General features: G+C 39.6%; 1 protein-coding gene across 1 annotated transcript in view; it reads right to left on the bottom strand.

Moving 5' to 3' along the window:
* Window positions 1–20161, bottom strand: part of LOC105565975 (chondroitin sulfate proteoglycan 4-like) — a 55185-nt gene that overhangs the window by 20589 nt on the left and 14435 nt on the right. The window contains exons 3-4 of the mRNA XM_012019611.1: window positions 14785–15016; window positions 4585–4801 (exon numbers count right to left, since the gene is read on the bottom strand). Coding sequence (XP_011875001.1) covers window positions 4585–4801; window positions 14785–15016 — 449 coding nt within the window. The remainder of the gene's footprint in view (window positions 1–4584; window positions 4802–14784; window positions 15017–20161) is intronic.

A 20161-nucleotide genomic window follows, 5' to 3' on the forward strand; every position in this document is an offset into this window, starting at 1 on the left:
CCCGTTTGTTCGATTTAATTTAATTGAATTGATTGCTGCAAAATGAGATACAGTGAAAGAAAAAGTAATATTTTAAGATCGCCAGCAAAAGGCGAGGCGCTAACACAAGTTGTTGTTGCAACATTTGGTGCAAAATACAGATTGGGGCAAGTGTATAAGGTAGATGTGACGTGTAAAGAACAGTTGATTTATGAAATCTGGCGGCGAAGATGCCGACAAGTTAAAGATGTGATAATTTAAATCCTTAAGAATATTGCTTTTACAAGATAATTGTATGTTTGGCTCTCCGTTTAATCATCGCTCTTGAAACAGTACCGTGTTCAGACCTCACTACAGAACGCGATTAAACAAGCGAAACGTTATTCGTGCAACACGAGTTAAACGAGCGAGGCAATGCAAACGATGGTAGCAGGCGAGGGGGGGGGGAGGGGGGGAAAGAAGATTGTTCGCTGTGAATTTATAATTGTAATCAAATCAAATTTCGCTCAGTCGACTTCTACCCGGAGAAACTTTGGGGCGAGTGATTTTCGCATCTTGCGCGGGAAGACGCCGCGACTGCTGCGAACACGAAAGCCGATTATTTACTTCAGCGGGTGGATTCATTACTTTGCTTTTGAAGTAACATCACAGCCAAGTGTTACAATGGCGGTTACGAAAGCGCAGTAGACTTTCATCGCCGTAACAGGAGGATGCTATAATATACAATAACGCAATAGCAATGTATACCGGCATTGAAATCACTGTTGCGTGCATTTCTATAACAAATACTAATATCGCGCGGAAACAGTCGTGGCACACATTTCTAATATCTGTTTTATTGTCATCGATATCACGAGATTGTCACGATATCCCTCCACTTTCCGCACTTTTGCTACCTTTTACCCGAGATGAAAAGTCAAGATGACGTCGATTTTATGTCACGCCGGCCAAATTTATGTCATATCCTGGACGTCATCTTGACTTTTCATTTCTCCTTGGGGTATTAACGACAGGTGGAGAAAGAAATCCGATACATTTATATTAGAATAACGTTCGCGTTACAATTGAACTCCAAATCAAGTTAAATCATGTGAATTGTGATTAGCTCATTGGGAATTAGCTCATCATTTAACTCTGTTAAATCCGGGAGTTAATGAAAATGCCTGATATGTTAGTCAATGTCTTACTGCGCGTAATACAATTCGCAACAGTTGTAAGCAAACATGTACCTGCGCGAATTGTAAACGCAATTAGTTGTTTACCATGCTGGAGATGCACTAAGGACTCTAATACGGTCCGCTTGTGTCTCTACGTTCCTCATCAGTCGATGCTTTGCTTCCAAAAGCGCAGCGCAACATGCTCGCCCTTTGTACGCTAACGATCGATACCCGTGAAAATTAAATTCGTTGGAAAATGTTCAGGTTGAAATTACAAGAGGACGTCCGAGATTGGCATTTTTATTTAATTCCTTTACCTTTAACGATATAAATTGACTATAAAACCCGAGATTACAACTTGATTTACGTTCAAATATAACGACTCCGCGGATTTCTATAGGGGTGGGGGAAAACCAATGAATTAAATAACGATTAAACAGAATGGGACAAAATGGGAAAGTGCACTCGGTTCAAGTGGAGACGACACGAACGTCTGTATGAGCCATGCATACACGTGGCACTCGAATCTTCCAGATCAATTGAATTCAGAAAGCGCACGTCGAAATCTTCACGGTTCATCGACTTCACGTAGAACGCCGCGGAAGGAAGACAGTTACGACTGTCCAGCCATCCATTTGATTCCCCTTGGCTGTCTACTTATCCGTTTATCGACGAGATCTACCGGTATGCGCGCTATGCGCCCGCGTGTTCGACGTGAGACGAGAAGTCGGTTTCTCTCAAACATTTATGCGAAAGAACGGACCTCCTGACCTTTTGTCTCGCTTTTAGCCGCATTAACGCAACAGGTTCCAACATTTATTTTCGCAGATAAGTGTTGAATTAAGGTACTACTCGGAGCTAGTGTGCTTTTAATTCGGGACAACAAAAGAGCCGGAGTACCCGCGGCCGGAGTTTCTGCGAATGTACGAAGACACGGCAAACCATGCGTTCAGGACTTAACTATCTGCATGTGAGGGCCGGTATTAACCGCGCTTACTCGCTGTGCACCGCATTCGTGTGAAAATGAAGCGTTTTTCCGCCTCTTAGTACACTCCCGAATAATTTTCGCTGGGTTAGCACAGCGAGGACACATCTGGCTCACCCAAGTTTTTAGTCTCTCCTCGAACGTGCTTAGCATTTCCGTGATATAGTCGCGCAAATAGAGAGGGTTTGCCATTCTTCTTGCGGAAGATTAATAACAAAAAAAAATAAAATAAAGACGAAAGTAGAGACCGTAAGACGAAATATCCTGCTGTGGCCATTATTGGAAACTGTGCATCCTGTAGCGGATGTACGTCCTTCAGTGTAAACATACCCGCTGAATTTTTAATTTATAATTAAAGGCTTTCGAGGTTCTCAGATACTTTGATATAGACCGGGAACACGAAACCACACTGTACACAAATTCCTGCGAGACTTGCGCACATCCACTTTGCTCAGATAAAAACGATACGTTTGTATGTCCCGAAAATTCTCCAAGTTCTTTTTTTTTTTTAATGTTACGTATATTCATCCACGTGCATTTTTAGTCACATTCTGCCAACATGTGACTTTATTGCCCTTGGAGCGAAATCTGCTCAGTGGGAAATTCATCGTTAGATTGTGTGATTGAATTTGGGGGCTGCAAACCTGCAATCTCATATTGGAAACCTATCTCATAATAGAGGCCCTTCCTCTACTTTTACTCAATGTTAGGACTAAAAGAAAAACCTGTATATTCTCTCTGAATTAGGTTGCTCTCACACGTGAATTTATTAATAACTTATTAATAACTATTATACGGGTGGGAAAGAAATACGGGGTATATGAATTTACATATTAATTTAATTGGCTACCTGCAGCTGGCCAGGACCTAAATGACGTTTACGTTTGTATCAGGTTTACGTTTGTATTGAGATAACTGTTGTGTTAAGTATTAACGTAAATTAGCAATTGACATAATGATTTATACAATTACAAGTAATTAATATGATATATAGGATATAATACAAATTATATATATAGTGGTTTATATTATATTACAATTATTATATTAATTAATTATCACATTACTTATAGTTGTGTGGTAATGATCCTACACTGAGAAGAGCATGTTAAAGTTAAAGCGTTATCGTACGGGATTTCGTATTTATTTGGGTCCTTTGGGCCCTTATTTGGGAAAAGGGTCCAAATCTGGGACCGAAAGTAGTTGTGGTGTTTTTTTAAATTAAAACATTGGCCAGTGTGGGTCGTTTAAAAGTAACACATCATTGGTTTGAAACTAATGGCGATATTAAATCTATTTGTGAGTTCTCATTTATGCATTTAATTGCACTTCACCTGCGCGTGTAACGCTATTGTACACGATGATGTTCGTTAGTATAAATGACGACTTTATATCGTGAATTAATTCCACAAACGAATGCTGGTGCACTAAGTAGCTTTATCGTTATGAGCTTTCGGACCAATCAACTGTTCCGCCTCGTCGAAGTCCTTGTGCCGCACTGAAAAGAGGGACCAGTATTCCCATTGACGAAAGCATCGCTGTCTATCTCGTTGCGAGAGTTAACAGCGACGTGACTCTCGCGATTGAAACAGTTGTTTCCGTGCTCTTCGAGATGCAACAACGTTCTCGTGGGTTTAATCGTTAAAAGCTGCACGAGGGATGAAAGTGGTAGGGAGTCGCGTAACATGAAAGGCCTCCGCCTGACCGATGACTTGAATGCGGCTTGGATGTGATACAGCTATGTGCAAGAGTATGCGAGTTATGCAATCCCGCCGCCGTCGACCTCAGAGAAACGGATTTCCCGCGGTATTACCATAAGATATTGGATTCATGTACCAACGTATTTATTTTACGTGATAGCGTGCGATAGAGTTCCCGCTAAAACTTGCCTCATATGCCTTGCAAAAAAAAAGAGAGGGAAAAATGAAGAACTGGATCGCGCTTGCGCAAGTGTGAATTCTACGATGTGGGCCACTTTCACTAACGTCGGTTAACCGTTAACCAGAGTTCAGTCGACTCCCTATCTTTTTCCTTCGGTTAGCAGTTAACAGCCGTTTGTGAAACTGGCCTACATTGTAAAATCCACAAACTCGATCGAGTTATTTATTTTTCCTCTTTTTTTTTGCTCGAGGTATATAATTTCAGCGGGGAAACTCTATCTCTGAAATGTCTTTGAAGGATGATACGTCAATGGCGTGCAAATATAAAGCAAAGTGCGTAAGTAATGACAAAGATAATCAAGTGGATTAAGCAAGCAACACTGGGTTTGGTCCAAGAGCTGTACAGGCGAGATAAAGCGCCGCTACTCCTTTCTTGCATCGATATAACCGTTATCGATGACGCAGCTGATACGGTTGCGTCGCGACAGTTTAATTACGTTTTCCACGGTCCTCTGTGCGACGATGATAAATGGGGGTGTACGTTATACATTACAACGGAAAGCGGTGTACTTTTGGTATATACCTCGAGCCGGAGCGCGGAATGGGGCGCGGAATGGCGACGAAGGCGCCGTCCTCGACAAAGCTGACTTCCGTGCTCCTCGTGGCGTCGAATTCCGGCGAGCAGCCCCACGTTACGGCTGTTGCCTCCGACTGTCCCTTCCTCGCCCTGGCGTACTCTATAACTTTGGCGCCGTTGTAAATTATGTCAGCCATGCACCCCCGCAGATAGTCCGTATGACCTGCGAATCAGAGGAGACGGACGTGGAGTTAGTCTCGACGCGCGATATCGACGGGAAAAACTTGGCGAAGGGGATGTAGGTATCGTCTCGTAACGACGGCGACATACGCTTTCGCATTGGACGGAAATTTGTAAAACACGCTGTACGCGTTTTACGGACGAGCTGTGTAGGGTGGTGTCCATTTAAACATTGCATTAATGAGGTCGTTATTGATTCGTGTTCCAAGCGCTACGTAGAAATATAACCGCGAACGATTGCGATTCCAGACGAATGGGGGGAGCTTTTGACGGCGGCGAGCGTTATTACTTTTTATTTTCTCTGATTGGCGGACGGTACGTCATTAGCGAATCGGAGAAAACTAATTAGAAGATGAATCGTCGTGCATTTACTATTAATCGCATCGCCAGGGAATACGGGACGATGCAGCAGACACTTGTTTAACAGTCGTCTCTCGTTTGAAAAATATTTTCGTTTCAATAATTCCTCCGTAGTGGAAACAAACGGTGCACAACGCCCGCTTGATTTCCATGCCTGATTTCACTTAATTGCAACAGTCGAAGTGTTCGTAGCGAAATCCAATTTTGCCGAGTATTCGAAACTTCCTGCGACGCAACGCTGTCAACGCGGGGAAGCGAATAATATCTATATAATATGAGTGCGCACGATGTACTTGATATTTGCGACAGATGCAACGGATTCGGCGGTTTCGCGCCGCGGGCGGGCTTGTTACAACGCGAAGTTAATTGTCTTCGTGTGTGACAAGCGCATCTCTCTGGCGGGCTGGTGAATTACCCTCGAGCTGCCGCGTGTCGATGGATGCCGAGACGCCCTTGTACCACTCTGGGCATGACAGAAACGGACGGGGATATGTGTATATAAGCGGTCCGAGATGGGCGTTTATTGGCACGCCGCGGAATCGCGAGTACAATTTGCGAACGGCATACCGGCGACCACGCTAAACAAGCCGGCCCTGCCTTAAGACCGAATCGGACTAGTAATTGCCGACTCGGATTAGATTAGATTAGGATTGGCGATTGGCGATTGTCTTTTAGCCAATGAGAGCAAAGCAGCCAGCGATTTAGTCGACTCTCATTGGCTAGAGGCGATTTGCGATTGTCTTCTAGCCAATGAGAGTCGATTAATCGCTGCCTGCTTTGCTCTCATTGGCCAGAAGACAATCGCCAATCGCCAATCCCAATTCAATCCGAGTCGGCAATTGCCGGTCTGATTCGGCTTTTACAGCGTCATTGCGGCGCACCGCTCGGTGCGGCCTCGTGACAACGTCCTCAGTCTTCGGTCTTTTTGCATAATGCAAAATTTTATTGATTGTAAGATGTTTTGGCGCGCGGCCAATCCCGCCGCAGGACAGCGACCACGGTGGTTTACGCGTCTCTAAACACCGGTGAATCCGCCCGACGCGCGGTTGCTGCCATATGTCGGGGTGAAATAACGATTTTCGGAAGACGGGTTTGCATGGGCAATAATATTTCAGCGGTCTTACGAATTGACAGCGATGCTTTCAACAAGCATTGCTTTTGCAGGCTCTCTCTCTCTCTCCCTCTCCCTCTCCCCCTCCCCCCTCTCGCATTTTTACTCTCGGGCGATAGCATTTTCTTCTGAATTTCTCTTCTCTTAATTTGCTGAGATAGTCTTGGCTTTAACTTTTCGTTAAGTTTAATCTAATAAAGATCTGAATTATAGATTAATAAAATTGTGAAACTTACATAAGATTACTTCATATTTACATTTTTTTAAAAATGGAGAAATTGTTTTTAGTCAAGGAAAAGTAAATATTAAGTGGAGAAATGACCGTCTTGAGAGACATTGTAAAGAGGTAGCGCCGATAAAGTTAATAAACTTTTGCGTCCAAAGGGGCTTCTCGCGCAGATATTAGGATTACGATACTGACACGTCGGAATGTATATATTTTTTATTGATTTCGCATGGCTATCAAATATACGTCGTGTGGTGAGAATATCCTCTACCTATATTTCTACGGAGCCGGAGGAAATAGCGGCCGATAAGCGAAATCCACACCGAGAATCTTGCAATCGACTATATAGGTGTACGCTCGCATTGTACGCTTTTATGTGTACGCGCACGCTACCTACATAGATATAACTAATATGGCACACATATACAATACATATATGTGCCATGTACGATGTACCATAGATAAGATTTTATTTCACAATTTGTACTTGATGTCCACACTGATAGAGTTAAGAATCTAAATTAAACTTGAAACGCACAGTTAAGCAATTAGAAATGTTATCTTTCTATTAATATGGAGTGGATTTTATTGCAATAGAAATTATCCTATAGCGCTTAATCGTCTGGTACGTCGAGAACTAAAACTCGAAGTTGAAGAGCAAAGGGAGAAGATCTTAAATCGTCTGTGGAGAGGATTGATTGCAAATTTCCTCAAGAATGTTGTAATTACACAACTAGTTGATGCTATTTTCCGGGCGCTCCGTAGAACTTTATACGAATCCGTATCGGAGATAGGTTTTTCGCATCCTCCTTCGAATGGGGTCGGTTCTTTTTCTTTATTCCTCGACTCGAGAATTTAGCAAGGCACATGCCAGGGAATTAATAAGACCTTCTCCGAGGGGTGGGCCACACCGTGCCATGGGGTACAAATGAATTGTCATGAATATGTAAATTGAATTTTGAGCTGGTCGCCGAGTATTATGCGTGACGGCCGACAGGATAACGATAGGGGCGCGTCAGACAGGGAGAAGGAGAGAGAGAAAGAGAGAGAAAGAGGGGGAGGGAGGGAGAGACAGGGAGAGACAGAGGGGGGGGGGAGAGAGAGAGAGAGAGAGAGAGAGAAAACGAAGCTGTTAGTGCTGATTATATTCAATTTCGTTGGCGTCAATTCGAATGGAATGACCTAGTTGAATTTTTTGTCTCACTACGAAGAAATGATTGCCGGTCGCTGTGGCTGATGCACCAGGCGTGCATTAAAGAGCCTGGTCGTTATCAAGCTGCTTGTGGCATGTACGGAGCGCGAAGGGTGCAGCCGCTCGAGCATAAGAGAGCCAAGTTACACCAACAATAAGTTATATACGACGAAAAATCGTAAGCGCGACGCGGAAATTATTATTACGCGCGTTATATATTGTACGTACAGATTATATACCACTGACCCTCTCGATTCTTATTTTTCCCCTAAAAGAATCCGTAAATTTTTCGTCTCTGGCATTTTTACATTTTCACATTTCTGTGAAAAATACATAAACGAAATTACCGGCGTTAATTCTCATTGTAATTCATTTAAATTGTAATTTACTTAGTGACATATCTTAATTAAACGCGCAGCGATACATTTTAGTATATCCCGGTGTTTTCGGAAATACTCGAGAAATAATAGCACGATTCTTTTTCTTATAAAGCTTTCGGCGCATTTTGCGACACATTGGAAAATAGAAAGGATATCCCCGCCTTTTCTTGGTCGTCCGACTCGTAGTGTTCTATGACCGGTGGCGGTGGGTGTACTGTCAAGCAGAAGAACGTATAATCCGGAATTTCGCCGCAAAGGCGTAATACACCGGAGCGTTGTAGCCGCACGAGAGGTGGAAGGAGAATTTTCCAATCGCCGTTTCTCACGGGAGACGTATCGCGACTTCCAATTTATTCGCGGTGCAAATAGAATCGCGGGTGCGATAATGAAATTAGGATCGGCAACGAGATTATAAATGCGATCGACTTGGCGAATACATTTTACGATTGAGCGAAGTTACACTGGCATTGATGAAGTGCCGCTCGAGCGGTACATCGAACAGTAATTACGACCGTTTCTAATGCACGAGACGAGTCTCGTTCCATATTGCCGTTCACACAACGAAAACAAAAGCAAATGTTTGAATTACATCCCCGTCCGTGCGATTTTGTGCAACGCGTGCTCTCGGTGCATCATTATTTAAGCCCTCTGCCATTGCGGAAACACCGCGAGACAGCGCGTATGTCATACTTTCGATATAATAATATCGACCACTGTGCCGTTGTAATCACCTGTTTTCACTCGTTGTCACGATTCAGCGCGATGATAAACAATTGATTTGCAACCATAGAACCTATTATCCGGTACGATCATCCAGAAAGTGCAGGGCACCATTTATATTAGATAAATCTAATTTTATATAAACCGAGGAAATAATCATATTTAAGATTATTCATAATTTTCCTATAATTTAAATCTATTCGTGGGTCTTCTCAGTTCAACGTCGATTTATAATTCCTGTACGACAGAATTTATTCTTGCTCCATGTATTTTAACAGTATTTTACATTAAATTTCACATTTTCTAAGTTAGTTGAGTTTCCATTAATATGATTGCACTGAAGAGAACACCAATAACTTTCATTCCGGAGGAAAAGTCCGCAGGAAAAGTTTTTTAATATTTCTAGAAAATATATATGAAATATATATACCAAGCTTTCCGCCTTAAAAATTGCCGTCTAGGAGATGTTAAAAATTTCTTTTAAATATAATACGGTCACACAGTGTAAAATCACGGAATGTCGGCCTTATGAAATATGAAATAAACCTCAAAATAGGATATTGAAATATTTCCGGATTTTTGGACATTATTATTTTAGAAAGAGTTTACTTTTTAAACATAATTTTTAAGGTATTAAATTTGGTCCCTTCTGCTTTTTATACTAGAAAATTTTTAATTCTTCAAAAAGCTACAACAAAATTTCATAAAATACAATGTTTAATTTTTTTTTACATTTACACTGTGTCTTCATTCTATCTCGTGGAATTGTCATTACGGGGACCATATCTGACGAAACAACATCGTCTCGACAATGTCGCCGTTCTATGTACCTAGGTTGACATAGTTCGCGTTGTAATTTCGTTGTCCGCAAGTGGACTTGAGTATAACACAATTCCAAGGGATAATTCATCAAGATTTCACGATCACGTTAAACTTATCTCGTAACACAAAATGCATCATTTCCATTTATGTATGAATGCGTTTTAAATATTCTGACACGCACAACATGTACACAAACATTCACAGAATATACGATATCATACTCCAGGTTTTAATAATTACGTATCGTTTCTGTTAATTTAATAAATTAATCATGAAACGGAAATTAATAATATTATGTGAATAATGCACGGAATTCGTACTCTGAATTATTAAATTGCAAACAATGTTTATTTCATATATTTTACAGGTATACTATCGATAATCGTCTCTTTATTCTTTTATTAATGCTTATTAAATTACTAAGCTTATTAAATTACTAGAAAAAGAAAAAGCGCGGAATATTTAATAATTATACATATAATGAGCGTATAATATTTTGATAATGTATTCTGGAAATTAAATAGAATTGAAAATCTTAACACATTTGCAGCCAGCGATTCTAGTGTGCTATATAAAACTGGGAACCTCGCGTGCGATATATAAAAAATCTATAGCTGGCTGCAGCAAAATTCTAGCATTAAATTAAGAATAAAAAAATGAAAAGCGTTGCTTTATATCATCATGCTTGTAATCGCTTGTTTAACGTTTAAAACAATTTATACGTTACAAATCCAGATAGAAAAAATTTCAACTTGATAAATATGGGGATGTTAAAATTAAAAACCTATTAAAACTTGTTAAACATATACTTTTTCAAACTAATCAAATACTTTTACATGAAAATAAAATTTAATCTTTTTTTCATATGATGATTTGTGAAGCTTTGCCCTCACATAAAAAAATCCTACAGGATTTGCAAATAAAAGATATGTCAGTAAATTTCCCATTAACTTTGCATATTTACATCGTTTTTGTGGACACTTTTTGTGACTTTTAAACTTGATTCTTTAATCCCCTGTTTCACTCGAGACATTTATATTTTGCAAATGAGCAATATACTTTTTAAGTTTTGGTATTTTATACAAAAAGAAACACATAAACAAATTTGTTTCATATTAGGACTCAAAGTATTTTTAACTCCGTTTAAACTTTCAGTAAACTTGACATTGTTTTACTGTCAGATAATTGCAGTAATCATAAATATGATTCTATGATTCGTAAAAATATAAAACTATAAAATAACAAAATTACGTCAACAGCAGCGAATGTGTCAATAAGAAAATATTAGCTTAAACTCGGTCAAATCTATAGTTGCACACCACGTTCCATTTTTCAATCTATTACTAATGTTTATAGCAAAGATGAAATTTATTAATTTTTACTGTTTACATGATTTTATCTTTTGATTTTACATATAATTTGTAATACAAATTACATACATTGATCGATAGATATAACAATCAGCTGATACATAAATTGATTACTAATTATAAATTTGAATTATACACAATTATTTAATGCTTTTTAATGAAAATTTGAATAATTATGATTAATTACTCCAACTAAAACAAATTATTGAATGTAATACTATATAAATAAATTTAACAAATAATGTTTATCTATATTTTATGATGGAAATACAAACAAGTTAGTTGATTATTATTTTTTTAAATATAAATTTGATATCACGAGAAAAACACGGTGCTTTTAATAATAAATTAAGGAACAAAATGAGTTTGAGCCAATTTAATTTACTTCATTTATTAAAATCATGATTTTTGAATAATTAAAATCACAATTTTACTTCTCGTGGAGCGTAAAAATTTGAAAAAAAAGGACTTGCGCGAATACTTTTTTACGATTAAAGCAAATTTTATTCTTCAAATGCACAGAAGATTACGCGGAAGATAACACAGAATAATAGCTCGTTGAAGATCTAACTTGGAGCACAAAGGATAAGATATTTATAGTATTATCGTCACATGAATATTTGTGGTAGCAAATTCGTTGGCAGCCGTCGTGTTTGTTCAACGGCGAACAGTGCGATGTGGAATGTACAGTGCAAGGTCATTGCGTTATCATTCACGCAGCAATGCTCGAACAAGCACGAACGGAGCAGGTCGTATTGACGTATAGTGATGGACAGAATGGTTGCAACACATTCTTTTAAATAAGTTTAGGAATGCACATTTAGATTCAGGTTTAACATTTTCTCTAAGTAAAAGCGATCGGAAATGCTCGAAAAAGAACCGACAAGCAGCGGTGCAAACAGTTCCGGTCGCATCTTTTCCTCGAAGCATGATTATTACCCAACGAATTTAATACGTTATTAAGCGATTGCAGGTTAGCACCTGTTTAACAATTTGTAAAGGAGTACATCATAGTAGATATTTCGCGGTTATTTAGCACAGCGATAAAAAGTTCGAGTTATTCAAACGTGATAAACAGCCGCGATATTATAAACGTTCATTAACAATCGATTTAAAAGCCAAGAATGAAATATTCAGCGTTAAATATTTCATAGGGGCGGTAAATTGGTGAGGCATGGAGAGCGCGGAACTCATTCTTCGTGTAAGGTTTAGCTGTTGTATACACGAGATAAGTTTGCTCTTCGAGTGAGCAGGCAGCATCGTGAATCGCACTGTGTGTCGTATTATTCGCCGAAACGTGCTTGCGCCAAGAGACGTTGAACTGATCATTTTTCACGAACACTTAGCGACTGTCAATTCGCGCATCTCAAGTACCGTGCATTTTCGCGCGATTAATTTCTGATAAGTAGTTCAAGATCGTTAACAATGGTTTAGGAGGAGGCCCGGAAGGCATCGGGCGGTGGCAGAGCAACTATGAGATAAATAATTCATTATTATTTATTATTTGCAGAATTAATAATTTATCATTATCTCATACGCGCAATAATTGTTTTTTGAAATATTAATTATTTTCGGCGTTGATATAATTTGAGTACATTTGTATTTCACAGTTCTCGACATAGTTTGCTACGTAGCACACTCGCTGTTATGCATCGTATCGATGAGTGATAAATAATTTTTCAAGTTTTATTCGAGGCAACGGGTTTTGTGAAAATTTTCATTGTAACAACGCCACGAATAAATATAACATCTCACAGATTCATTCTCTTAAAATGGATGGACTACGACAAATTAGTCTTAATCATTTAATCCAAAGAAACGTACGGTCGTGCAACAATTTGTTGTGCATATGAAAATGTGCATTTTTACCAAGTGCGACAGATACAATTTTCAGGAAACGCGAAAAGCATCATGAGAGTATTATTCGCATTAATAACGCTGTTCGCGAGAAAGTTTGAAGTATCAACTATATTATAACTATAAAGATTTTAGAATTTGTTGCTTAGGTAAATAGTGCAGACAATAAAAAACGAGAAAGTAACCAAGTAAAACTGTATTAAGTAGAGTGTTGATATTTTTAGAATAAAGCGTTATTTCAGTTCTTTTATGGTGTTCTCATATCTCACAGATAATAAAGATCGAAGACAACAGGTTATTTATATATTCTGGATATATTATATATACTTTTATATAAAATAAAAAGTAATCTTTGTAGAAGATTTAAAAATTAGTAGCGACTAAGCTTATATTATTTTTTATTTTTTCTTCTCTTTCTCATTTCCAAAGATACTTTTATTAGAATTGCAATTTTGCGTATGTTTGGTTGCATTTCTTTATCAGGATTAAATATTTTATATACCGCTTCGAGAAAAAAACAATACATTTTTTTTAAGTGTGCACAAGTGCATGCAAGAAAAATAGAAAATACTTTTCACAGTTACAGCACGTTTTGTAACCTTAGCAAAAAGACGTGCATAATAATTTTATCCTAATCTGTCACATAGTCCATCTATAGTTATTGAAGATTTGACTTTTCATTATTTAAAAGAAAATGAAGTATATCTATGCAAAAGAATCAAAGGATGAAAGCGGTATAGTAATACGAAAATCATTACTCGAAGACAGACCAGTAAAGGCCTAAGCATGTGAAATTCGCGATTCCATTAAGCACTTTCGGTCGGTTATAATTGGAAAAATATTATGTAATTTCGATATTTTTGTACTGGAGTTACGAATTAATCCCCGAAGCAATACAGTGAATGCAATATTACATATTATTAATTATAGAACACTCTGTGTAAAATATATATTCGATGCTGTTTTGAGCTATCGCAGTGAAAATTTATCCGCGCATTCTTTTTGACATATATTCTTTAAAAACTTGTTCCGTAAACGGTAATTTAATTGTTCTTATAGCAATTCGATTGATTCTGATTTTGTCGCACAAAAGAATATGCAACTATTCCGATATCGGTCGATATCGATATCAATGTTCTTGGTAATAACCCCGTTTACAAAATTTCATTTACACGACAGATTAATTTGACCAAACAAACAAACAATTATTAATGAATTAATTTTATATTCCCTCATATGCACCGTTTGCAAAATTAAACTTTTACCGTAATTCACCACTGTCGTAACTTTATTGGGTTTATTTTCTGGCACAAGATGAAAGAAAAATATTAAAATGTTTAATTTTCGTACAATTTTTTCAAAATAATTCAATAAACGGAGATAAAACTAAAAATATTGCGCACGGTAATCGCGCTTCTATGGCACCGTCTCATTTCAATTTTGTTTACGTACAACAGTTTAACAAAAACGTGGGGAAAAATTCTATACATTTCCATATTGTTCGCTATAAATTTGTTTATATTTGCGCATTTTTATTTTATCAACATCTCGTGGGCACGACGCGATACGACGCAAGTTGCTGACAATAGTTTGCCAACGTCTCTAACGACAGCTACGAGAAACGGTATAAAAAAAAGAAGAGAGAACGTGGACGAGCGCGACGCTAATTATTTATTAAGCGCGGCTGTTAGGCTTGATTACCTAATCTCCTCCATCGTCTCCGCTGCAGTTGGGTTGGATTGCCGAGCATTTAACGAAACGAAGCGAAAGAAAAGAGAGGTAGTCGTGACCGCGGATGCAACGTCGACGGATATAGTGTTTCCCGGTGTGGCGCGTATCGAATCTAGTTCAGTCACGTGGCGAGACAATTTATCCGGATGAAGCAAGGCTCGCCTCTGCCCTTTCCTCGCTCGCCTCCGCCGTCTTACCTAGGAATAGCTCGTTGAAGTCACCCTGTCCGCCAATGAAGACGCCGTAGTGTATGTTGAGCTCGAAAAACCGACCCGGTAGTTGAGACCTCGTCGTGTGTATCACGTCGATCTGCAGGCTGATGTTGGCCTCGCGTCTTGTCAAGTTGACCTCGTGCCAACTGAGGTCGTTGAGCGTCAACCCGCGGGCGCTCGCCATCTCATTCTCGCCCGCGCCCAGATTAATGTGGACCTGTGCGACAAAAAGCAGTAGGAGCCGCCGCTCGTAAAAGTCAGTCTCATTTTTACCGGAGTTATTGTGAACGCGCCGCTACCGCAAATGGGTTTTATACGTACGCGCGCGGTACGAACGCATTCTTGTTTTGTTTTTCCCCGGTCTTTTTTTTTTTTCCCGAGGCCGGTTGTTCCTCCTCGAAATAGAGCTTCGGTTTCCGGCCGTAGACCCGGTGCGCTTTATGCCCTTCCGCGCGTCAGCTAGCTTGCGCACTGAAGCGCATAAAAAAAGATATTATATGGAAACGCGTAAAGAGTTTTCACCGGTGAATAGCGAGAGAGAGAGAGCGAGAGGGAGGGATGTGCGCGTATACTTTTAGGAGAAGGGTTTAATGAAGGAAGTAAACGACGGCTGGGTTGTACGCGCAGAAGCTTCCATGGAAGCGTCCTCCATCATAATGCTGTAAGGTAGCTTAGCTTCTTTGCGGTCTCGCAGTGTCATCAAAAAGTTTCGCACACTCGCCGTGAAATAATTATACTGCAACGGCGCGAGAGCGAACGAAATAGGCCAAAATCCGATCAAAGTTTACAAAACATTTTTAAGGAGATCCTGACGGCGCTGAACTCGGAAATTGTTGATAATTTGACGTTCTATAGTGCCATTCAGCCCAGAATTGGGTCATTGCACTGAAAAAAATTTCTGGTTGAATATGGACGAATCAGATAATTCCTTTAGGATTTACCAGAATTCCTTTAGGATTTACCAGAATTTCTGTAGGATTTACCAGAATTCCTGTAATCCTACAGAAATTCTGGTAAATCCTAAAGGAATTCTGATAAATCCTAAAGGAATTATCTGATTCGTCCATATTCAACCAGAAATTTTTTTCAGTGTGAGAAACGCTACGAGTTACTGATTCAATGTCATCAGTTACTGATGCTGCTAATCAGTTCTGTTTCTTACTTAGTAAGTTTGTGACAGTCAATAATCAACTGTAATAACATCAATGATTTTTATTGACCGTATCTGGCAATTAAAATTCTTATTGCGAAAAATACTACCCCAACCAGGATTCGAACCTGGGACCTCCCTCAATCCGTGACGGGCGTCTTACCAGCTCGACCACTGGGGCTGTCAATTGTAATAGTTTTACATTACTGTTACACAAGCTACAATAGTAATAAAATACTTGTGTAATATATATATACATTGTTATAAAAAATGTTTAACAGAACTGGTGAACAGGGAACTGAACTGACAACTGGACACTAACTGACTGGATAACTGATCAGCTACAACTGGTGAATCAACTGATGGCTCAACTACAACTGGAAGTTTTATCAATTACTGATGAATATAAAACTGAATAAATGACCAGTTTTTATACCAGTAACTGGTAAAATTGTTTCAATATACTGGTTGTGCTGTCAGAAGTTACAATGATCGGTTATCCATCAGTTAGTGATCAGTTTTTTATCGATCTTGACTGCACGTTTTCTTAAGGGTAAGTGAACGTTCCTTTGAACTGACAGCTTTACGTGCAACGCTGAGAAATATTTTATGATTTTTGTTCGTTTTTAGTTTCAAACTGTATTTCTGTACATACTTTAAGTATGAAAGAATGTTTAATTCTGTAAAACACCAATTCGAAGATACCTGTGGCACACTGCATGTCGGTATCCAGCATCCCCTTAAAACTCTAGCTATATCCGCTTTGCGGACAGGAACGATGCTTTTAAATATTAGCATTGCCGCAAGCAGGCGACTCGGCGTGCGCATTTAATTTTATCTCTCGTTGAAGAACCGTCCATTCGTCGCGAACTCGAAATTCGAGTGGGGCTTCAATTTTTCGCACTTCCAAGGAACACACATAAATGTACAAAAAAAAAGGTTTAGGTTGCCAAAGTAGGTGTACCAAGCTCGGCACACGAGGTTTCCTGGCGCCAGTCATGCCCTGCAAATTCTCCGACAGCGTGAGCTGACAGGAATCCGACAGCTCGAGGTTTCGTGTATTCCGTCTGCACTTGAGGCACTCGCACAATGAGTTTGCACACCGAGAGAATGAAGAAGGCAGACAGCTAGACAGACAGTGAAAACGGCTTTCGGTCTCGCGCGGAAAATAAATGTCGAATCCCCCCGATCGCTCCGGCGTGCCCATACTTTCGCCGTAATGAGAGAAACGCGAACGCAGTTTAGCGACGTCGCTCATGAGATACGTTTTTCGCAAATTATTTCCGTATTTAAGCGCACGCGTAAGAACGCGAGACAGAGACGTGTATCGTTATTCCCTTAAAACGCGTCGTACGACAACGGTTGCTGCAGCTACTTTGTAATCGCGCCACCGGGGATTCCTAGTTACGCGTGGTGGATTTACAATACATCCACTGGGGTATAAATTCCAAACTCCCCGTGCATATTTAGATTCGCGGAAGTCACCTAAATCAACCGCCTGCCTCCTGCGCTGTCGCTCGGCATTGTAGATCCTCGAATAGTTATGGATCCTTGCATGTTTGATGATAAATTTTCTTATGACCAGATGGGTATTGTTTACGATATTTATACAGGATTTTATATAAAATCAGGATATTCTGGAAAGACATAAACACATCAGAAACTTATATGTAAACAGATAATTTACTTGACAAAAACTCCGTATACCTTATTGCGTTTTTTTCTATGGTGATTATATTAATATTTTATTAAAACTATCGATACTGCCGGACATGTTCCTATATCCGGACATTTACATGAAAATTTATCGTTATTGATCTCAAACGGCTCTTTTTATCGGTAATATCAATATATTTAAACAGTGTTCTTAAAATTTGCCTAAGAAAATTGTCTTGTTAAATTAATTTTTATTTCACTTTAATGTTCTCGTTTCACAAACAAAGTTTTACTTGAACAAAAAGATGTAGAATTATTATAAAAATGCTTTTAACTTTCAATGAGTCCGGGCATTAGTTAATTTGTACGTTTACACATTTTTATTCGACTTAAAATTATTTCTTTTTCATCTTGTATTTACGTGACGAGAATAGGAGTTTTTATATATAAATATTTTATTGAAAACTTAGGTGCTGCAAAAAATAAATTATATATTTAAAAGAGAAAGATACAAATCTGAAAATATCTGCAACGACCGTCACCTTTTGCAGGACTAGAGAATAGAAAATAGAATGCCGGATGGCTGCGTTGCGGATAAATGCCCTTCGCGAGATACTTTCTGTAGCTTCGTTTAAACGCGCCCAATGTTTCAACGCGGTGCAATGCATTATCGAGTTACCGGGTAGTACACGATGCGCTTTAGTCAGAGACGAAGTAGCAGGGTCCTGATAAAGAGGTTTTAATCGTGACCCGGATCGAACGTCCGAGACTTATAGCATTCCGGTGCGACGTCGCCACGGTATTCTTCGCGCGGTCTCCGTTGATCCTACGTAAGAGATCGCCCGAGGAAGAACGTCCGCTGAGGTTCTCCTCTTAATGAAAAGTCGATCGTCCGAGACTAAAGTCGCAGTGGCGGCGCAGCGGCGCATATCGCCGGTCTCACAATCGACCCGGTAATAAAGGCGCGGAGCTTTCGCGAGTTGGGAGCACGGCCGACGGGTAGTATAGTCGGATGCAGCGATGCCGGATGACTATGCAGGACCCATTAATATGTATAAGCGCGCGAGACGAGACACTTGGCAGAATGTAAACGCGCCTTTGTACACACCGTCGCGTCCAAGGGCCCGGCCAGCGGGGGTGCTCGACGCATTATGAATGCATCGACGATCGGAAAGTGAGCAATATCGGGAGCCCACCGATGCGTGCCGGCGCGGCCGAAATCGTCGGGTTATCCGGTGGCACGGTCTGCGGCCGAGCCACCATCATGTATCCGAGTTTACCGCGAATACACGGATCGCGACGGTATACAGTGACGGCCGGAAGAAATGTGTCCCGGGAGTGTAAGAGCATAGCGTTATAATGAATGGGCGTCGCAGAAAAACTTTCTTCCCAACATTCGCTAACAGCTGAGATAGAAATCCTGTTTCCGCCATTTAAATTGATTAAATACAAAACACATGCGATGTCACAGCATCAGCTATTCATTTGTGCATCTCGGTTACTTTTTCGTAGACAATGGCTGCTGCACTTGCAAGGTCATTTTGTTAGCGTAGTATGGCAGGAGCGTCCATCAGCGAAGGAAAATTTTCTCTCGCGTCAGCCCCCGGTGAATGTCGCGACGCACACCGAAATACGTCGGAGCAATTAAAATTCGATTCACCGGATTACCGAGAGATTCCGCGCCATTTCGCGCCCGAGATATGCGCTCGTCGGCAAAAACGAAATGCTCGCTCCAGTTTATTAGAACAGGCGCGCCTCCCCGTTTGCTTTTTAACTGTAAGCGCAACACTGTAGGAGATATTTATTTGGGTCAGGAAAAATGTCGCGCATTACTAGCAACGATGTTTCATAATTACTAGGATTACGGTCCTCCTAACGAAGAGGAAAGGTACAATAAGACTCTTTCTCTAATTACCAGGCATTACGGCCCATTATATCAGCTTGCTACTATCAAATTCTTAACATCTCGGACTCATTACGAGCGCCTTCGGTACTCTCTCACTTTAACACGTGCATTTTATTTTAACGAACGATTTTTCGTGATTGACACTTTTCCAAATTTACACGCAATATAGTCTTGGAGAGAGAGGACGAACAGCTGCCGCGCGCAAGTGAGTTAAAGCGATTAATTCCAAGTAGGGGAACCCGGGGCATAACGGGAACGCTAAGGTTAAAATTAATTTTAAACAAAATGAAAATACATAAATGAATTATTTTTTTACGAAAATATTCTTTGAAATGTCTACTATAAGAAAAAAAATGGTTTTACTGTGAAAGAATAGTTTAAAAGGACGAAATTTTTATTTTATTGAGACCATGACTTAATCTGATTATCATTTTATGCGGGGCATAATGGGACTCCTCACAAAACTTATATATTTCTTATACATTAATGTTTAAAACTTATTAAAAATGATTTTTTAAATACGCAATAAAAATACTAATGTAGTATTGCATTTTAATAATAATTATTATTTATTGATAGCACTTGTTATCACATCTACATGAAACATTTTAAGAACAGTAGGTACAAATATGTGTAATATCCTCATTGTT

Source organism: Vollenhovia emeryi, unplaced genomic scaffold (assembly GCF_000949405.1).
Source record: "Vollenhovia emeryi isolate VEMERY1.0 unplaced genomic scaffold, V.emery_V1.0 DF939148.1, whole genome shotgun sequence".
Lineage (NCBI taxonomy): Eukaryota > Metazoa > Arthropoda > Insecta > Hymenoptera > Formicidae > Vollenhovia > Vollenhovia emeryi.